Source organism: Oncorhynchus gorbuscha, linkage group LG25 (assembly GCF_021184085.1).
Source record: "Oncorhynchus gorbuscha isolate QuinsamMale2020 ecotype Even-year linkage group LG25, OgorEven_v1.0, whole genome shotgun sequence".
Taxonomy (NCBI): domain Eukaryota; kingdom Metazoa; phylum Chordata; class Actinopteri; order Salmoniformes; family Salmonidae; genus Oncorhynchus; species Oncorhynchus gorbuscha.
Window position 1 is genome coordinate 16,761,845 of NC_060197.1, and position 20,406 is coordinate 16,782,250.

The window sequence follows — 20,406 nt, forward strand, 5'->3', positions numbered from 1 at the left end:
TAAAACGATTTCCGATTGTTATAAACTTGAACGGCCCTAATTAAATCGGCCATTCCGATTAATCGGTCGACCTCTAACCTTGACCAACTTGTTATTTTTAGGGGGTGAGGGATCTGGTATGAACAAACATCTAAACTCTAAAACATGATACAGACAACGGCAAATTTGTTCCTCACGGTTGTTTTATTGTTGTTCACAACATGGCTACAACGCCGACGGTGGCGTCTACCTCCAAGAATGGACGATGCCAGAGGTGGAAGAACAAAAAAAATATATATACTATTTGCCAGAGTCCCACTCGACCTGTCACAACTCTCCTTCCCTGGTAATAGAGAACAGTAAAACTCCAGCCAACATGTTTAAAAAGGTCAAAGGTGACGCCAAATCTCCCAGCATTCCCTTCAACCATTTCCTAAATGCCTCCACAAAGCAGTGGTGACCATTTTGTGAAGGGCCTCGTGGGTTTGCTATTTATTTTTCTATATGGCACCGACAGCAAGACCATGTTAAAGTTCTAAAGACACATCCATGAAAATAAATCATTTCTCAATTTAAAAACGTACAAGTCTTTTTTTGATGCATTATGATTAGCAACCAGGCACATCCTTTGTTCCCCCCCCCTTCCCTTCACTTGTTCTTTTTGAAGATGGATCCTGTAGAAATCCAACTGACGCAGAACTAATCCCATTTCTTTGAGTCGGTGAATTCTCCCTCCTCGGACATGCCCCCCTGCCCCGCCCCCTTTCAACCCTCGTGCCACCTGTTACTGTGGTGACAGTGAGGCAGGGGAGCAAGAGGGATCGGAAGGGGGGGCGTCTTCTCACACAGCCAAAGGCGCATTTCATTTGCGGGTTCACCCTGTCACTCCATTCCTTGCGATGCGTCTTGATTGGCTTTCCACAGTGCCAAGTCCCGCCCATCTGTCCAGTAGGAGATCCCTTTAGATTCTCGTCTGCTGCGGTCTTCAGCCTCTTTGCCGTCACCTCTGAATGTTCGCCAAAATATTTAACCTGAGGAAGAAAAACATTTAAATGACAAGAAATCAATGGAGATGTTACTGACACTTGCCAACCTAAATACCATCAGATGTTTTTTTGGAACCATCTAAAAGACATGGGGTGAGATGAGTCTGCAGATCCCAGTGCGGGGGCTGTTTAGAGGTCTGTGTTGATGCCTAACCTGGTGTTCTGGCAGAGCTCTTTGGGCGTGGCTATCGGAACAATCTGGTGAACTCCCGGATAGCCCAGCACACCTGCTTACACTCCTCCGCACTGGAGAAAGAGGGGAAGAGCGAGAAAAGGGCAACGTTATTAATGTGGTGCATTTACCTGGTGAAGGTTATTTCAAATGAAATAGGTAATTCAACACATTTAAGCTCGCCATTTATTCAAGGTCACTTTAAATGAATCTGAAATGAACCCACGTCGAGCATGCAGGGTCTCTCACAAGACTCCAACTGTGAACTCAAGGTGCTCCCTGAGAATTACTATCTAGCGGTCATCTTTCTGAAGCTCCCATTCCCTCAGAGAGACCGCATGTGAGGGAGGGTAGAGCGCTGGAAAACTGGGGAAGGGATGCTTCTAGGCGAGCCTGAATGTGTGGCAGGGAATCCATGAGGTTTCCCTACTCCGGTTTTCCAGCGTTCCACTGCTGCAGGAGCAGCTTGTTTGAGCATGCCTAGTGACACATGCGCTCTTCCCAGAGTCAGAACATAAACAGCTAGCTGTTTTCCAGTGGGAAAATGGAAAGTTTCACCTGACATAACTCCTGAACCTATAAGAACACGTGGCTATAGTTAGATCATTTCTGGCAGAAAAGAATGCACCAGATTCCACTTGAGAAGCATGGAAGGGGCGTGGCTGTGATATGCTCACCTGGTGACCTGCTTGTGGAAGTCTGTGAGCTGTTTGTGTGTGACGGTCACCGCCCCGCCTGACGTCTCCTTAGGAAGCCCCTTCAGCGCGTTCTCCAGCCAGCGGCAGAACGTCTAGAAAACATATCTGCAACGTTAAACATCAAACACACATCAGGAGGCAATGCAATGGTAGTACTACAACACTTTCTCACAAGGGAAAGTGCTGTCATGCCCATGTCATTGGAAGTGTGTGTAAATATGAATTGTGGTCCCTGTTGAAAGATGTTCTCTTAGCGCCATCTTGTGGTATGACAGCGAGCACCTGTCGAAGACTGTGTATGTGTACATCTACTTTCAACTGCATATGTATTATACAAGTACTGTCAGGAGTGGTAGAGCTAAGAGCGTGTGTCAATATACATGTGACTCACCGGCCTGTCGAACACCATGATCTCCCAGAGCACCTCAGCCACATCGGGGAGTGTGTAAGGTGGCAGGCAGAAGCAGCATGTGTGCATGAGCTGGGTGACCAACTGCTGCCCGTGCTGCCCCATGGCCTGGCCTATTAGCTGCTTCCGCAGCTCAAAGTCATCCTCGTGCTGCAACGAAAAAAAAGAAAAAAAAACACGTGACAATCTGACTGACATGTTATTCAGAGGAGACTTTTGGTTGATCGTCAGACAGTGAATCCCCATGTTTGAGGGGGTCAGTTTGAGCAAGGCGAGGCACAGATTTGCTCATCTTGATGACAAAGAATAATTTGGGATATAAATGTATTTGTAGATCAGTGATTCTGTGCAGTCTGCAACAGAGACAAACAAACATTGACTGTTGAAATAGATTTGACTTTGTTGGGGCTGACTCACGTCGTTGCTGACGCCCGTGTGTATGAGGTCTCTGACGAACTTCATGACACTGCAGTTGGCGTCCCGGTGGTCCAGTGTGGTGGCCGCGATAGCACACTGGATGATGTGTACAATGATGCCACTGCTGAGCAGGGTGACAGGACTACGCTGGACAAACCTGCAGAGAGAAGAAGCAAGAGAGAATCGTCTTTATAACCTAAATGCTGCTGTAAAACAAGTATGCCTGTGTCAGGTCCCCAGCAATGGTTATTTTTCATTCTTGCCCCTCAGACAAAGCCCATTGAGTTTAAATTTAAAAGTGAACTTATTATTTCAAGGGAAAGGAGCAACTGCTTGAACTGTGTTCCAGTTGATCATACCTAGTGGCGAGTCTGAAGAGGTCATCTACTGTGTCTGGGTGGTTACGGAGACCATTGGGCTGCTCCAACAGCTGGAAGGTGGGCATACACAGAGCCTACGGGGAGCGAGAAGGGACAAAGTCAGTTTCCAAACCAATAGAACAAACCAGAGTTCCACTGCCACTCCAGTGAACTACAAGTACCTATGAAAGTGGTGTGTTTGTCCTACCTGTAGCATGTCTAGTAGACCTTGTCTGCAGCCTTCCTCCATGCCGTACTCATCCACCAGGATGCTGCCCAGATAAAGGAAGCAGGAGTGGGGATACACCTGATACACACTGACCATCTGAAACACCACACATTTAACATCTTTACACCTAGTGCACTGACCATCAGAAACACCACACATTTAAAATCTTCACACCTGGTACACACACTGACAAGGGCCTGACATTATCTTTTGGGACTGAATTTTTACATTTACATTACATTTACATTTAAGTCATTTAGCAGACGCTCTTATCCAGAGCGACTTACAAATTGGTGCATTCACCTTATGACATCCAGTGGAACAACCACTTTACAATAGTGCATCTAAATATTTTAAGGGGATAAATATTTACCTGTCCGAAAGCTCAAGTCTGAAAATTGGTGACTGAAAATTGTTGTGTGATGCAAGGAACCATTTTACCAATAACATTCATTATTATCACTGGTATTGACAATGGAATGCTGCTGGTCTCTGATCCCATGTATTCTATCTCCTGTCATTGTGCCTTGAGTAAGGCACTCCTCCCCCTCCCGCCTAAGTAAAATACTGCACAGATAGTCTACTGTATATAAAACACCTGGTCGGTCAACCCTCCATCTGGAGAACTACTGGGAGTACAGGCTTTTTAGCCAACCCTGCTCAAGCAACAGTCAGCTGAGCAAGGTGGTGTGTTAGAGCAAAATCCTGCACACCCAGTAGCTCAGCTGGACGAGGGTTGGCCACCCTGCAACATTACAACTAGGGATGCACGATATAAAACAAAAATACATTTTTTTTTTTACAATCGGTGAACAGAAGATATTAGCTAAAAATACCAACATTGGTATCAGCCCGATGTTTAGTAACGTCGATGTGCAAAACCGATGTCAAAACTGACGTACTTACATTATATAGGTATGCACATGACGTAATGCAACGTAAAATTTTGCGCTACACGTGCAACACTGTAATCCTAATCTAGCCCACAATGTCTGCTGTTTGGATTGAACAGTCAACAAGTCAAGCAATCATTTGAAAGAGTAAGACAATTTCAGCGAGACAACTCAAATGCAAAATCAATTAACGGCAAGATAATAGAATTCATTGCCCTTGACAATCAACCGTTCTCTGTCGTGGGTGATGGCTTTCGAGTAACGGTACACATCGCCATACCGGAGTTACACAGTAATCGTGTCACTGCTATTAGCTTCACGACATACGCCGTTTGAGTCTTTGCATGCCAAAAAAGATACACTATTTGACCCGTAAAATACGCTTTTAATTTGACACGTCAAATAACAGTTCTATTATAGAATGCTGCGTGTTCCGAATTTGCACATGCAAGCCAAGTGCCACCACTACTATCAGTAGCGCTGTCAAAGCTGTACAAAAAAAGTCTGCAAACACCGGGCACGAACGATGCGTTTACAATACCGCATTAGTAATAAAGCATTATTTGTTCGACCGCAACTTCTGGGGTAGCTAGCTTTAGCTTGGTACCTAGCTAGCACCAAAACAACCAGCCTGAAAACAATGACGAGTAGAAACCAGTCATTTTCATTATTCTTAGTAATGATTTAGGAATCCTTGTAAGTATTAGCTAGGTTGCCACTTGTTCACCTATTGAAATTGAACTTCAGTTCATGAAAATAAATAGCTAGCCAGCTCCTTAACCCCGTTGCCCAAAGCTAACATAAGCAGCCAGCTAGCTTCATCTGGCTAGCGAGGCTCGACCGGACCGGGTTGTGAAGCTAGCCACAATAGTGGAATTTGCGGTTTGCCTTTTAATAAAAGTACCCATTTGAAAGTAATGCAAAATGTTACAATTGGTGGAATCCTGCCATATTTAGACTAGATATTGCTAAACAAGGTTGGAATGTGAAATCAGTCTACTCAATACCCAAGATAAGTTTCCCCCAACGTCTTCCTCAGAGTTATCAGACTCCAAAACATCCACACAGTATTGTTTTTCCTCTGGAATAGTTTTCAATACACATAGGTTGACAATAAATGTGGCTCAATTCACAGTAGTTTGAGTCCCACAATAAGAGCTACGACGCTAATGTTCTCTGGGTGTCAATTAGTAGACTGATACCTATGGATTGTGGATCAAATTACATGGGATAAGGCTGTACAGGGAAATAAGTATGCCTCCAATGCAATTCTAAAGTCTAATGCATCCAGTGCGATTTCAGATTTGTCAAATTAACAAATTGTATTTTGTTGATTTTATATAACATTCCAACCTCGTTTCGCATGATCTATTCAATAATGGCATAATTCTACTATTCATTTGCATCACTGTCAATGTCATACCTTTATTTTGAAGGCTAACTGCAAAGTCCACTATTGTGGCTAGCTTCAAAGATGGGTCCGACCCCCATTAATCAAATAACAACGGTCTTATAAATTAGGGTTATTTTAGATGACACCTAGTTAGATAGTTAGCTAACTAACGCTACTGAAACAGATGTCGTTTTGCTATGTTTGCATCCATCAGCTAGCTAGCACTGTAGGTAAGTTACGAATCGATGAATCGTTGTGACATATGAAATAAGAGAGTGGTAGAGTAATCAATGTGTAATAACTACGTTTTTAAAAAGTATGAATGTGTTAAATGTGATGCAGTCATATTCAGGTCCTGACTGGTCAAAAGTGTTATTTGACACGTATTATATTTATCTTTTATGACACGCAAAGACCCAAAATGGGTTCCATAGAAATCCTGGTTGAGAATTAAACTGAACGAAACAGCACAGCAAGTAGGTGAGAGAAATAGGTTTTGATTATGTTTTACTGTAAATGCCGACAATATAACTTTTTTGGTCCGTATGGTGTGTGACCTTTAACTAGGCAAGTCAGTTAAGAACAAATTCTTATTTACAATGATGGCCAAACCCGGACAACACTGGGACAATTTTGCGCCGCCATGAGACTCCCAATTACAGCCTCTCGCACTGAGATGCAGTTCCTTAGACCGCTGTGTCAAAGTGTGTGTGCGAACTATTTAACTGTACTAGAATGCATAAAAGGCACCTAAAAATCTCTTTTGGGCAAGGAAAATATCGTAATCTGCCAAAAATGTAATTTTGGTGTATGACTAATTACAACCAAATACTTATGTCTTTATAAAATAATTTCACTCATTTAATGAACTAGGGATTAAAATGATTAAGGTGGGCGAGGTAGCCTAACAAAAAGTTTCTATTTGTAAGGTTAAAATATTCAGTGTTCAGGGGAGATCATTACAGCAAAGGAGTTCCTTGTCAATTGGGCTATTCTAAGAATATTTGTTAACGTTGTCAGAATTACATGGCCAGTATTGAATAGAGGGGAATCCTAGCCAATTGAGTGCTGTAGAGATGGTTTTACAACCGGAGTATGAAGTATCAGTTTCATCAACTGCGCACCCATATCAAAATGTGTGTTGACAATTTGCGGCAATACACAAGTTCCTGTGGAAAGTTATTTTAGTTGGTCGGACATGACATTTAATGCATACTTACAGTTAACTAGCGAGATTGAAATTCAAAGCAGTGTAGTTTGGCTGGTTATCTAGTTAGTCTTTTGCATATCATTATTTTGCAAATGTACTTCAGTCTCGCTCTCCCTCCCTCTGGAAACTGGCACACAGCTGATGCACAGGATTCTTATTGTTGACTAACTTTGTCATAAGTCACCAGCTGCCTGCCCTGGGCTCAACAAGCACCCAGTGGCGATGGACATTGAATACACAAATAACAGACACGCCAACAAAGATTAACCCATCTGCATATGGGGCGGGGCGTATTGTGACCCAAACACAGGAACACGCACCTGTGTGACGAGTGGCTGTAGTAGAGAGGCAGAGCCCTTGCCCACGCAGCGCACAGCGAACCGCAGGCAGCGACAGCAGCGTTCCACAATGCGGTTATCAGCCTGGTGTGTGTTTAGAGTCTGTGACAGGACCGGCCAGATCTACAGAGAACCAAGGAAACACCAAATATAGGTGTAGCATGAGAAACTGTGGGAATGTCTGTACGCAATCATGGCCTCAAATTGAAATTACAATCTGAAAAGGAGAAAAGCACCAAGGTAGTTGAGCACCAAAATAGTTCCATTAAAACAACTTAGTCCAATTAATGTGTTGAACGCAGGTTGTATGCAAATGGTAGCTTCGTCCAAATACAACAACAAACAGCTCAAATGTAGAGGGTGAAGAAAAAAACTGCCAGTTGCTTTACCTCCTGGATGACTTTCTGACATGGGTGTGTTTGTCCATTCTCTACAATGGGGTTTGTGTGTCTGGGGGGGGGGGGGAAAAAACATTAAGCCAAACATTTCTGCTTAAAATATTAATCGGCCCAAATCATATCAGTATAGCTACATTAGACAGTTCGTGGCCTGTGCAACCAGGATATGTATATATAGCACAATGCGTTATAAATTAGTTGAGTGTACCTGAAGATTACTGCTAGTCTGTCCAGCCAGACAGTGGGGTCAGCGGCTTTCCCATTGCTGGGGTCCTGAGAGAGAAGCTGAAGATAGGAGACAAATAAGCAAACCTGTTGGTATCACACAAATACCCAATCCACAAAACTACTACTATTGTAGTGGGTTACACACAACCTACAACCAAACTTGCACATAAACAAATGGCAGAAAAACACACCTTTTTGAGGGCCATGACCTGCACAGCACACAGGTCACTCAAACACTCAGCAATCTTCTCCAGGGGCAGACGAGCCAGGACCAGGGCTGTACCTGTATTGCAAAGCAACCAGCATTACCATGGTGACAGAGCAACACCACTCGATGTCATAAGGTGAATGCACCAATTTGTAAGTCGCTCTGGATAAGAGCGTGTGCTAAATGACTTAAATGTAAATGTAATGTTAAATGTTTAATACAAATCAAACTCGTTAGGTAATCAAATAAAAACTGGACCCACAGTCCAGAGAGAACAAGTTGCTGAAAGAAATGGAGCGGCATGGTATAAATGCCTGGACTACATTCATTTTGGAGAATCTCTTATACAAATGGGTTAAAGTTATGTATAATAGTAAATAATGGCCACTTCTCAGAAAGTATTAAAATTGTCATTAGAGGTCGGCCGATTAATTGGAATGGCCAATTAATTAGGGCCGATTTCAAGTTCATAACAATCGGAAATCGGTATTTTTTGGGCGCTAATTTAAAAAATATATATACACACACACACCTTTATTTAACTAGGCAAGTCAGTTAAAAACACATTCTTAATTTCAATGACGGCCTAGGGACGGTGGGTTAACTGCCTTGTTCAGGGGCAGAACGACAGATTTTCACCTTGTCAGCTCGGGGGATCCATCTTGCAACCTTACAGTTAACTGGTCCAAAGCAATAACGACCTGCCTGCCTCTCGTTGCACTCCACAAGGAGACTGCCTGTTACACGAATGCAGTAAGCCAAGGTAAGTTGCTAGCTAGCATTAAACTTATCTTGTAAAAAAACAATCACAATCACTAATTATGGTTGATGATATTACTAGATATTATCTAGCGTGTCATGCGTTGCATATAATCTGACTGAGCATACAAGTATCTAAGTATCTGACTGAGCATGGTAGGCAGAAGCAGGCACGTAAACATTCATTCAAACAGCACTTTCGTGCGTTTTGCCAGCAGCTCTTCGTTGTGCGTCAAAAGCATTGCGCGGTTTATGACTTCAAGCCTATCAACTCCCGAGATGAGGCTGGTGTAACTGAAGTGAAATGGCTAGCTAGTTAGCGCGCGCTAATAGTGTTTCAAACGTCACTCGCTCTGAGCCTTCTAGTAGTTGTTCCCCTTGCTCTGCATGGGTAACGCTGCTTCGATGGTGGCTGTTGTCGTTGTGTTGCTGGTTCGAGCCCAGGGAGGAGCGAGGAGAGGGACGGAAGCTACTGTTCTACTGGCAATACTAAAGTGCCTATAAAAACATCCAATAGTCAAAGGTTAATGAAATACAAATGGTAGAGAGGGAAATAGTCCTATAATAACTACAACCTAAATAATAACTACAACCTACTTATGGCCCTGCCTACACTTTCTAACAATATTTTATTCTACTTTATTTGGAATGGGCCTATACATATAATGATTATGAATTCAGAGGGCAGAAATGACTAAATATTAAAGCATTAGACCTCTCACTTAAATGCTTCAAATCAAACAAAAACTATACATATATCCAAACTGGTTCTTTAGCAGATTAGTAAGAATGGCTCACCTAGTATTCAAGGATGGCCTTTTTCTCTTCATTCAGATTACAACCTCTAACTTTTGGTTATTTTTAACACAAGACATAGAAAACTGTTGGCAATTTCAGTTTAATCCACCAGAAGAGACAGAACAATTATTATCATTAAACTCCAATACACTAATTGATTAAAAAAGTGTTTGAGAAAAATCATTTAAAATGTATAATCTTCTAAATTATATAAATATGACTGGTGGAGTTCACACTGGCAGTTAAAAAACATATGGAAATGTCTGCTCTAACCAAAATCACAACCAACGGATTGCAGCATTACTGCACAAATGGAGGAGTCAAGTGGAAGAAGATAAGGAACTTGTCTTTTGTCCCTACATGAAGACCAAAATCATTTACAGCTGCGCCATACAAGTTGACAAAGTAGTCAGGAGATGTGCGATGTACCGATTCCCTGGCACATGGTTAGTGAACTGATAGACAAAACGACACCAGATTAAAAACATAGAATTTCAATTATATAAAATTATTGCGATAGTGCGCACACACACACAGTACCAGTCAAAAGTTTACACCTATTTATTCCAGGGTTATTTTTACTATTTTCTACACAGTGTAGAATAATAGTGAAGACAACATATGGATTCATGTTTTAACCAAGAAAGTGTGAAACCAAAATATATTTTATATTTGAGAATCTTCAAAGTAGCCAAACTTTGCCTTGATGACAGCTTTGCACACTTGGAATTCTCTTAACCAGCTTCATGAAGTAGTCACCTGGAATGCATTTCAATTAACAGGTGTGCCTTCTTAAAAGTGAATGTGGAATTGATTTCCTTCTTAATGCGTTTGAGCCCATCAGTTGTGTTGTGACCAGGTAGGGCTGGTATACAGAAGATAAACCTATTTGGCAAAAGACCAAGTCCATATTATGGCAAGAACAGTGCAAATAATCAAAGAGAAATAGTCCATCATTACTTTAAGACACGAAGGTCAGTCAATCCAGAAAATTATGAACTTTTAAATGTTTCTTCAAGTGCAGTCGCAAAAACCATCAAGCACTATAATGAAACTTGCTCTCGTGAGAACCACCACAGGAAAGGAAGACCCAGAGTTACCTGTACTGCAGAGGATAAGTTCATTAGAGTTACCAGCATCAGAAATTGCAGCCCATATAAATGCTTCAGGTCTGAAAAGACTGCATGAATCAGGCCTTCACGGTCAAATTGCTGCAAAGAAACCACTACTAAAGGACACCAAAAATAAGAGACTTGCTTGGGCCAAAATACACAAGCAACGGATTAGACTGGTGGAAAACTGTCCTTTGGTCTGATGAGACAAGATGATCTCTGCATGTGTAGTTCCCACCGTAAAGCATGGAGGTGTGATGGTGCTTTGCTGGTGACACTGTCAGTGATTTATTAAGAATTCAAGGCACACAACCAGCATGGCTACCAAAGCATTTTGCAGCGATAAGCCATCCCATCTGGTTTGCGCTTAGTGGGACTATCATTTGTCTTTCCACAGGACAATGACCCAAAACACCTCCAGGTTGTGTAAGGGCTATTTGACCAAGACGGAGAGTGATGGAGTGCTGCATCAGATGACCTGGCCCCCACAATCACCCAACCTCAACCCAATTGAGATGGTTTGGGATGAGTTGGACCACAGAGTGAAGGGAAAGCTGCCAACAAGTGCTCAGTATGTGGGAACTCCTTCAAGACTGTTGGAAATGCCTTCCAGGTGAAGCTGGTTGAGAGAATGCCAAGAGTGTGCAAAACTGCCAAGGCAAAGGGTGGCTGGCTCCTTTGAAGAATCTTAAATATAAAATATATTTTGATTTGTTTAACACTTTTGGTTACTACACGATTCCATGTGTTACTTCATAGTTTTTATATTTTCACTATTATTCTACAACATAGAAAAAAGTACAAATAAAGAAAAATGCTTGAATAAATAGTTGTGTCCAAACTTTGACTGGTACTCTGTGTTAAATAAATATATATAAAAAAAATAAAAAACACACGAGATACAACCATCCCAGCTCTGCAGACTCGACTGTAAAGAACCAATCATTAGATCACTTGTTTTGGTACTGCCCATATGTACTGTTGCTTGTTTTTGGTCGCGGGTTCAGGAATGGCTGAAAGCTCCAGGTAAATGTTGGAATCTATAACTCCACAAATTTTATAAGTCAGTCAAATAATACTCTTAGCAAAGGTTTTTTAACTTTAAATTTACAATCTGTAGAAATTACAAGAATAGAAAGTTTCAAAACATTTGTGAAACACCAGTAGAAAAATATATGGCATCTAGAAATCAAAACTAGATGGTCTTCAGAGATAGATGGGAGGGGTTGAGAGTAGTTGAAGGATGGGACTAAAATAAACAAAAGATAAGTCATGTAAATTATAATTGTGTCTGTAAAACGTGTATATATATAGTATTTATGAGCTGGAAGTGGAAGCATAAATATTTTGGTCCATTAGTTTAGTCCAATTTAGGGGAGGGGTAGTAGGTTTAGGAGGAAAATAATAAATATCAAAATAAAATAAAAAGTGGGATTGAAAATGCAGACGACACTGATAGAAGCCACAATCTGCCATATTAAAACTGATCTACCCCATAAAAAGTGTCAAAAATAAGGGTGGCATAACATTACCTTTGAGGAGGCCTACGGCGGCGTCGGTGGTCAGGGCAAAGGAGTCAAGGGCACGGGCGATGTCCAGCAGGCCCTGGAAGTGCTGGGCCATGTGGTCCCGGCACACAGAGCAGATGTTATGGATCGCCTTGGCCGCCACGGAAGCCAGGGTCTTCTCCCTCAGGCCCTTCATCAGGTAGTTCAGCACGGGGTCTGTGTCAGAGCGGGGCGAAGGTCATACACACATCCAGAGTATACAACCAAGAGGGGCACAGGCAGAGGTGTAACAAAACAGAGTGACACAGGCATTTGACACAGGACGGAAAAAGGAATGGAAAACAGTGAAAAATTACAAGGAAACAGACGTGCTCAAAACTAGAGTTATACACAATAACACACAGATGAAGATGAACCTCCAAATTGATTAACTCAATCACTCAGGTCCCGAGCTAAGCAATTGACTGTACCGTGAACACTGAACCTACCTAGGAACCGCGGGTTGCGGTCAACAACCTCACTCATCTCCCCCACCAGCTCAATGCTGGTGTAGCGCACGGCGATATGGACAGTCTCTGGCAGCAGCACCACCTGCTCTAACACCTCTGTCAGGGTGGGGTTGTTCTCACTGACAAGGAGAAAGCATTAACAAGTTATACATTACGCACAAATTAAAGATTGAAACGTTACACAAACACCCTGGGGGGAATATACAAATCTACAGCAGTTGTACACATTCTACACAGTGGGGAAGGGATTTAGTCATAATTCATTCTATTAATGAGGAATGACGTGCAGAGGACACTCACGGGTCTACACTCTTGGCGATGGCGGCCATGATGAAGAGAACAGCCTCGGTCACCTCCCAGGGAGGGTTGCCTTCTTTTAGAGTGGAGTACAACTGAGAGAGTGAGAGGGAGAAAGAGGAAAAACAGGAGAAGACAGTCGGTATAGCTTGTCATCTAAATGACATCATTTGAACTTGCAATTTCCAAAAGGTTGCTACCTGGGAGAAACATTCCATGGAGCCCACAAGGAAAATGACATCCTTCACAAGATCAGACACCCTCATCCTGAACTCCCCAAAGTCATCTGTATCTTCTGGGATGCCCTCCTGTGGATCAACACAAAAGTGGAGACCATGAGTGAAGGATACTCTACTACCAAAGCCAAATGATGTACTGAAGTACTTGGTAATACGTGCACATGGTTAAGGGATTCTACAATCAGATACGACATAAGCAGAGTATGGTTGGCATCACTGGAATTGGTTAAGGACTCCTTGTCATGTGTTGGTGGTCCTTACATGGTCGGGGTCTAGTTGGCAGTGGCGGGCCAGGCCGTGCAGCAGTCTCTGGATATAGGGTCTGAAGATGCCGTGGAGGGCAGGGTCGTTGGTCTTATACAGGTTCTCTCCCAGACGATACCAGAAGTTAAAGGAAATCTCCACAACCTGAGATTCACCAGAAGAGAACACACACACTTGAAATTCACCCAAAACAGAGTGTGTGTGTGTGTGTGTGTGCATATCTTGTGTTGTGTACCTCATATTGGGGGTGTCCTGCACAGATGAGCAGCAGCTCAAGCGTTCGCAGGTCTCCCATGCCCTGGCCTGGACTCTTGACTGTGGTCTCCAGAAATGTCTCACACAACTCAGTGAAGATCCTACAGTAATTCAACACTCTGACAGAACAAGGGAGAAGGGGAGAGAGTTAAGGAAGGAGAGAGTTGTGGATAAAAGTTATTATTTTCTTCCACAGAGGACAGTGGGGAAGAGTCAGACGAGTTCAACATCAAGAGCAATGGAGGAAGGATAGGTTTGGGGCAGGAAGAAGTGTGGTGATTGGATAGGTGATCTTGGTGTATGTATGTAAAGGGGAGTAGTGTGTTCATACTTGTCGAGGTCCTCCCGTGCCACAGCCATATGGTAGGCCGTCTCCAGCGTGAGGACGCCCTGAAAAAGCTGCAGGGCCAAGGGCATGTGTGTGTCCACGTTCTCGATGGCGTACAGCGCTGAACACACACAGTCGGACGCAGCCTCGTGCAGGTTAGTGGACGTCTCGTCTCTTTGCTGCCAAACAGACAAAAAAATAACAGTATGCCAAAAAGATGTTCGGTGGCTGAAACCCATGCATTATGCATACAAGCGATTAGCATTCTAAAACCGGCATAAATTATTGCCCCGCCCCCTATGGATGTTGCACAAATAAGGGTTTGGAATGAATGCTGCTCTAATATTTCGAGAGAATTTGGGAGTGTTTGTCACTAGCACTGATCATTTGTGCTTCCAAAATGCCATGAGAGAGAGACAGAGAGAGAAAGAGACATACCAGCACTTGGAAAAGGACCATCAGGAGCTGGTTGTTGGCCATAAAGTTGCTGTCCAGGACTCCCAGGTTGAACCAGCTTCCCAGACAGCGGAACACCTTGATCAGCATCTTCTCATTGCTGCCAGACTTCTCCACACATGTCATCTAGAGACAACACACTTGCGCTAACAACACTGATCCTTATCAAAACCACAACGCTGTGTCTGAAGCCAAACGCACAAGGAAATTCAACCAAGGAAACAGAAGTCACGACAGGTATTATTGACTCAAGGAAAATTGTTGATTGTAGGTTGAGGTAACCCCCAACACAAGCAGTATAGTTCTGTCTCTTTTCTGTTGGTTTTGGGAGGACAACTCATACATCCTTACACTTAATCCTCAAAAACATCTACAGTCAAACTTGGACATTCTGCAGAGAAAATTATACTACAAAGTGAGTGGTTCAGTTTGTCCCTCTAAGGTAGTGGTAGTAGCTGAAAAGCTTTGTGATAATGAGGCTGTACATCACAGGGTTTTATAATGAGAGGATGAACCCATGGGGGGGGTCTGCTTAACCAGTAAGGAGGAGTGGTGACAGGTGCTCTAGTTTAGACCAGCTGAAATCAGGTGGGTAAAATAGGCTAGTATGTGAGTATTGGCGAGAGAAAGATGAATGGATAGTGTGCGTGTCGGCCAGAGAGAGAACTCTCACCAGTAGGGTGACCACAGTACTGGAGTAATAGGCCAGGTCCTCGATGATCTCTGTCCTGCGATTGGCTCCAATGCGTAGGGAGCGGCTGTGGACCTCCTCGGGGAGCACTGTAAGGATCTCTATCAGAAACGTCATGGAGCTGACATCATTGCTATACCTGAGAGGCAAGGAGAGTGGAGCAGAGACGGCAGCAGTCAGTAATGAGAAAATTAGCATGAAGGAGATGTATTTGAAGCTTAACGTCACCTCAAAAATAACAACTATTTACAATGGCGTTTGACTTTATAGAACCACCCAGTCTAACATCCTGTAACTCTGGCATTCTGTTACCCACAGGTGTGATCTGAGATGAGTGGTTGAACGGCAGGGGTCTTACTTTTCAATGAGGGTGTGGACACAGCCCTTCCAGGAGGCCATCTGTAGGGCGAGGTCTGCAATGGCCAGAGCAAGCTGAGAGAGGGAGGAGAGAAATTAGACAAGAAATCAGGAAAAACTTGTATGGATTAGAGTATCTTAATGCCACGTAATACTGTACTTGTTAAATTGTACCACAGCTACACCCCTGTGGTGATACATTGGGGTAAATGCTAGAGTTCTATTGCTACTGTGCCATGTGTATTGCTAAGCCTTTGGGACATTTCGATGGTCAGTGGGACATTCCTCGAGAGCATTCTAAGAGCATAAAGGCTAAGACAGAAATCCAAGTCATCCGAGAGTGTCAGTGGTCACTGACAGAGGGAGATACCGGATGGACAATAATTGGATGGAAGGAGCGTTACCCTAGGTTACATCAATGTGCGAGGAGGCCATTACCTGAGTGACGATGATGGGGGAGAGGTCTTTGAGGCTCTGTATGTGTGAAAGCAGGGAGTCTCGGAGGGCGATGTGGGTCTCTGGGGGGAGCTCAAAGAACGAAGTCTGGATCTTCATCTTCATGGTCTGGGCGGCAAAGTAACAAGACTCCACGTCCTGTTTCAGCTGGAGGAGCTGGTCTGCCATCTCCCACGCGTACATCTGTGGGGAGGGGATACGGGGAGAACAGTTAGCGCCACCTTTAACTTTATTCAGACAGGAAGGTTACGGAAACAAGTCAAAAACAGGGATACTGGTGCGGAACCGCCCTGAATTAGAGATGTGCCCCTGCTACAGCGGTAAATATGAAAATCAAAGCCCATTCCGAATGAAGCAAATAAACCCACATCCATTTCATTGTTTAAACCATTTTCCCATGTGGCTGCACTTGTCATCCCAGGACAGTGCCGTATTTCAGGCCCTTTTCAAGTGTCACGTCATTTCTTTCTACAAAAAAGGACCTTTTGTCAGCGAGACGCATCAATTAATTCAGGCTACAAGAATGTAGACCTCATGACAATCACCGACTGTTATTACACCTTTTGGTGTTTTTTAACATACGTCTCTTTCCATTTATCAAATGGGTGCACAGTGCACGATTTTAGATTTATTTCTAAAAATCTAGTACCTTTTCATGTGATTTGGTTGACAATCAGAAGAAATCATGACTGGTTGTGTTCATGCCACATTAAATGGTAATACATTATTGGCATTAAAATGGCATGTCTTATCTATTAGGCCCCTAAAAATAGTCAGACGTTACGCCGATTGTCAAAAAAAAAATCGCTACAAAAAGTAGGCTACCTGTCCATGTTCGTCCACTCCATTAGCCTAGGCTATAACCCCCTAAACAGACTGGATCCACACTGAAAATACAATCAGTAGTTTGATAAAAGACCTACTCACAAAAGAGATGGAATTGTTAATACATTTAGAAAATTCCAAAGAAAAGGCAGAATAAACTAAATTGAACATCTTTATATCAAAAAGACAGATTTTGGTCTATAATCCGGGGGGGGGGGGGGAGATGTCTTTCAATGAAGCAAATAGAGCCCCGTTTCAAATGATCACTGGGGATAACTGTTGCAGACTTCAGATGCGCATCACATCGCACCAGCAACTTTTTTAAAAATTCTGTTATATTCATGTTTTTTGTTGTTGTCTTTTTTAAATAATAAAAATAAGTGTCTTGACTGTGATAAGGGCTCAGGGGAAAAAGTGTTGTGTCTGCTAAATTAACAATGCAAGCCTATGCAATTGCACAGCCATAGGCTTCTACAAGTAAGCGCCACTGCTGAGGTTACTACCTTTTTGAAGATTGTGTTCCACAATATAATCAGTTGACATTAAGGTTACAATAATTTCACTTGCTTTTAAATTAGGAATTGTTATCTGTAATGGTTATGATAAATTAGGCATTGTTGGCATAGTCCTACAGAAAAATGTAAACAATTTTAAAGATATTTTGTTCTCAAATGGGGAAAAAAATAAGGTGAGAACTCGAACAGTCACAAAAAAAGCACCTCCCAGTAAATGGATTACTTTGCTTACATTCTCAGGGTTGGGTTCCAACCTAATCAAATTATTTCAAAACCACACTAATCACACAAACACCCAAAGGGAGTAGGCCCATTTAAAAAATGCAGTAGGCCAAATCTGATATCCTTCCTATGCAACACTATCAGGTGTCTGTTGCTAGCTGCCTTCATAGAGATTGTTGCCTTAACCAACAGTTGGTCAGCTATTAGATATTCTGGATTATGGTATAAAGTAAAACGTGGTAAAAATGTGTATGAGAATTTATATTGCAAAGTGAAACAGCCAAGCCCCTTCCCCATTTGTCCATCAGTGCCCAGTATGTCCTGGCAGCCAGGGTGAAAAAGCTGCTGACAGCACAGAGCACACACACAGTGCTCATCACTCAGATGGCTCCTACTCTCCCAATTTAGACTGTTCAGATCCAAGTGCCAGCAAACTCAGGAAGTTGCTTGTCACAGTCTAAAGTGTTTTAAAACATGTTATGCGACATTTCATTTTTTCTTAGGGAATCAATACATGGCTTTGTGAGGACTTTCTGTGGGAACTGCATGACAGTGGGGAGAAATAGCTGTTTTGGATCCAGTTATCCTGAGGCTGTGTCTCTCAATGCAACCTGTAGGAAGGCCATCTATTATAGAAGTTATCACAATAATACGTTAAAGTTGGTAGGAATACGTAGCGGCAACATGAAGTGGGCCGTATTTCAGATAATTGATTGTCCGATGACAGACAATGATTACATGTCCTGCAGTAGTTAAGGCAGTAACCAATGAATATGCGGAAACCAGACCGACGCAGCACCAATGGAGGAAAAAAAACAAAAAACAAATGCGGAAATAAAACGGCTAACGTTAACCAACAGCAAACAACTTTAAGTGGCACGCCATTTACCCAACATAATCAACACAAATGGAAGTTGTTCGTGTAGCTAGCCAGGTTAACGTTCGCTGACTAACTCAAAGCAAAAGCCCCCCTAGCAATATCGTTAGCCCGCTAGCTAACTTTAGCTAGCGAGGCAACACGCCCCTCTACTAAGCAATTTAGCCTTATGTGGCTAAAACGGCAAGTTTGCTAGCAAGTAATGGACGCTAGCATGGTGGCCACCCTTGCCTCGCGCTCTTCCTGTGCTATGGCCGGCTAACGTAACTGTCATTAGCGCGAGCTACTGATTATGTCAAGATTGTAGTTTAGTTAACCCGAGGCAACTACATAAGCTAACTAGCAATACATGGATGTTAAACTAGTTACTGTATCTGCTGTGTGGCTAACTAGCTAGCATGGTCAAACGCCATGGATTGTTTAAGGACTAACGTTACACGCGAGAGAAAGCTAGCTTGTGTTAGCTTTATTATCTTCGTTGCACATAGGAATCCCCATAGATCTATACCCGTTTCCATTAACAGTTACTAGCAGGCTAGTAGTGGAAAGAGCAACTGTGCGGCTAATGCTAAGTAGTTAGTTTGCTAGCTATCTACCAAACTAGCTTAACTCAGCTAACTAGATAATGCTATGCAGTTTGTTGCTAGCTAGCGTGTGAATCTATGCTCATTCATTCGTAGTTGGGTTAGCATATACAAATACATGTTTTTTTATCACCATGGTATTACGCATTCTGATGCAATGTTTTGTTTTCGGCCTCACACGACCTGCCTAGCCATGTCTTGTTCTAGGCCCATTCCAAGTCCCCCCCCATCTCTCGAGTTTACTTACCGATCTCTGTAGCTCCCCCAGCCACACCGAAGCTCGCTCTTTACCGGCGGGGTCCGGATCATGATAAAGAGCCTGCACAGCTTGATACACAAGTGCGACTGTCGGTTTCTCCATAGCGCTATGCTACGTTACAGTTTAGTGTAAATGTGAAGGCGCTACAGGTTCCACAGATTATGTTTAGACGGGGTAATATTTATTCGTTCCTTGTGCTCGCTGTTCCGACCGCCATCTCAATCGAACACAGGCTCCCCGTGTGTCGCCGACAAACGCCCCCGTCTAGAAATATAGATACAGGAACTGAAAGCTGTACACACTAAAAGCTTCACATATTCGAGAGACACAATGGGCGGGTCTCTTTTACTGTTACTGTAAAAACAAGAAACACCATATCAATTTAATTTAATGAATGGTTACAATGTATAACTATGTTGCTATGCGGTATGTACAAAAAAATTGTAAGAGAACCCCAATATACACTGAAAGACCGTTAGATGTCAGCAAAGCGCATGATTTACAACAGTTGTTCTCAAACTGCTGTACTAGTACCAAAAATGCCTATTAATCTGTGCTAGGAGTACCCCTGAGGGCATTAATATGGAGATGGTCCTCCCTTTGTTCCTACAACAGCCTCAACTGCGGGGTCTTACTTCCATTCAGCCACAAGAGCATTAGTGAGGTCGGGCACTCAGCGTTCCAATTCATCCTGAAGGTGTTCGATGAGGTTGAGGTCAGGGCTCTGTGCAGGCCAGCTAAGTTCTCCACAAACCATTTCTGTATGGACCTCGCTTTGTGCATGGGGTAATTGTCATACTGAAACAGGAAATGGTTTTCCCCAAACTGTTGTCACAAAGTTGAAAGTACAGAATTGTCTAAAATATCATAGAATACTCTAGCGTTAGGATTTCCATTCACTGGAACTAATGGGCCTAGTGTGAACCATGAAAAACAGCCCCAGACCATTATTCCTCCTGCACCAAACTTTACAGTTGGCACTATGCATTCAGGCAGGTAGCGTTCTCCTGGCATCAGCCAACCCAGATCGTCCGTCGGACTGCCAGATGGTGAAGCATGATTCATCACCCCAGAGAATGCGTTTCCACTGCTCCAGACGCTTGGCATTATGCATGGTG

General features: G+C 43.0%; 1 protein-coding gene across 1 annotated transcript; it reads right to left on the bottom strand.

Annotated features, from left to right (window-relative positions):
* Positions 1-164: 164 nt before the first annotated feature.
* Positions 165-19,542, bottom strand: LOC124013704 (transportin-3). Its single transcript, XM_046328141.1, has 23 exons — positions 19,277-19,542; positions 15,989-16,189; positions 15,552-15,625; positions 15,176-15,332; positions 14,485-14,628; positions 14,050-14,225; positions 13,699-13,837; positions 13,461-13,607; positions 13,161-13,268; positions 12,964-13,055; positions 12,643-12,782; positions 12,179-12,370; positions 7,961-8,052; positions 7,750-7,826; positions 7,533-7,593; positions 7,126-7,266; positions 3,289-3,405; positions 3,081-3,175; positions 2,722-2,878; positions 2,287-2,454; positions 1,875-1,987; positions 1,180-1,271; positions 165-1,010 (listed from the first exon to the last, which is right to left on the bottom strand). Exons 1-22 carry the CDS (start codon positions 19,388-19,390, stop codon positions 1,211-1,213), a joined length of 2,766 nt encoding a protein of 921 aa, XP_046184097.1. The 5' UTR covers positions 19,391-19,542; the 3' UTR covers positions 165-1,010; positions 1,180-1,210.
* Between the last annotated feature and the right edge of the window lie 864 nt (positions 19,543-20,406).

Bases quoted from the DNA above. Each gene is read 5' to 3' on its own strand.
- LOC124013704 (XM_046328141.1), bottom strand. From the start codon at position 19,390: ATGGAGAAACCGACAGTCGCACTTGTGTATCAAGCTGTGCAGGCTCTT. The intron at 16,190-19,276 runs GTAAGTAAACTC...CCCTCCCCACAG, and splicing joins TGGGGGAGCTACAGAGATCG to ATGTACGCGTGGGAGATGGC. The intron at 8,053-12,178 runs GTAATGTTATGC...TTTGCAATACAG, and splicing joins CGCCGTAGGCCTCCTCAAAG to GTACAGCCCTGGTCCTGGCT.